General features: G+C 32.9%; 1 protein-coding gene across 1 annotated transcript in view; it reads left to right on the top strand.

The window, feature by feature from the left end:
* The window catches only part of LOC116852504, a 1,531-nt gene extending 768 nt beyond the window's left edge, over nt 1-763 (top strand). Inside the window, exon 3 of the mRNA XM_032832953.1 lies at nt 73-763. Within this exon, the coding sequence (XP_032688844.1) occupies nt 73-763 (691 nt within the window). The remainder of the gene's footprint in view (nt 1-72) is intronic.
* The last annotated feature ends 716 nt before the right edge of the window (nt 764-1,479 follow it).

Raw genomic sequence — 1,479 nt, forward strand, 5'->3', positions numbered from 1 at the left:
GAGTAATATAAATTAATGTAGTATATTTTACTGGCGCATATTTTGGTATGTAATGCTGTATGACTTCTTCAGGTCCCATACAAACGTTTCAAATTGGAAATGTCTACAGACAATAGAAGTCACAACAAATAAGCCTGACACAGACATCTCGTCAGCGATTTCACCACCCATAATTAAAAAAAGTAGACAAGAAACGAATCTTTCAATGGACAGTGTAATCATTGAAAGTACGGAACCCTCAACCTCCAAAATCGCCTCACAACTCTCAAAAGATGAAGTACTAATCCAACCGTGTGCAAATTTTTTAACACCATTTAAAGAAAATTTCTTGTCAAACACTGGTCCTATTTCATCATCAATGACATCACTCGAAAATGATCACTCAAGTGGTTCAACTGGTTCACTTTGGCATTTTCAAGATGTATCTGATAATCTTGAATCTGATGAATTGACAAGAAGCTCTGTGTTTTCAACACGAGAGTCAACATCTTCTCCAGCACCTAAAGTTTTTCAAACTACTCCACTGTCACGAAAACCATTGAAGAAAAAAAATTACTCGACTGAATTAGAGAGTTCTCTAATTTTACTTTGCCAAACTATGCATCAACGTTTCCAGGATAATCATAATTCCGAAGTGATTGGTGGTCCGGACGAAACTTTTGCAAGATTAATCGTAAACCAATTAGAAAGATTATCATCGTATGAAAAACAAAAACGACAGCAAGCAATCATGCAAATTTTGTATGCACCTTATAATTCTTGAATAGGTGAAAATGATAGCAAAGCTACAAATCATTTTGACATCTTAGATTTCAGATAACATATTGTTCTTCTTCATTTCATATTAGTTTGTATTACATTTCGTATTCATATTTCCTTTCTAATGTTTAAGAGTTCAGTTAGCATACTTTAATGCTGCGTTCCGCTATTCACTGCTAGTACTGCAAATCTGTAGCTTATGTTATGTACACTATAAATTTTCAGTACTGGTAGTGAATATCGGAACGCCACCCATGTTATTTTGTTGTACCTTTGTTGTACTGTATATTTAATTCATACGTCTTGTGCAATGTTTAATTGTATTAGTTTATTGTACCTTTGCACTTTATAATTTTATTCGAACGTTTTTATGTGCAATGTTTAATTGTATTAGTTTGTTGTATCTTTGCACTTTATATTTTATTCTTACGTTTTTGTGTTCAGTTTTGATGTTCATTTAACTGTAACTGTTATAGACATGTTCAGGATATTCCAAATTTGCTTTTCTAACTCTTTACGTAGAATATAATATATATATATATATATACAGGGTGTTCGGAAAGTACCGGGACGCCCGAATATCAGGAAAAATATAAGTTTTACAAAAAAATGTTTCAGACAAAAGTTGTGGCGTTTAAAAAGATGTATTTACTGATCACATCAGTTTGACCTTGGGTTGCGTAGCGAAGGTCAGGTCAAGGTCACATTAATTTTTTTAAA

The sequence above is a fragment of the Odontomachus brunneus genome, unplaced genomic scaffold (assembly GCF_010583005.1).
Source record: "Odontomachus brunneus isolate Ranch 3 - 2012 unplaced genomic scaffold, Obru_v1 Obru_scaffold_231, whole genome shotgun sequence".
NCBI lineage: Eukaryota > Metazoa > Arthropoda > Insecta > Hymenoptera > Formicidae > Odontomachus > Odontomachus brunneus.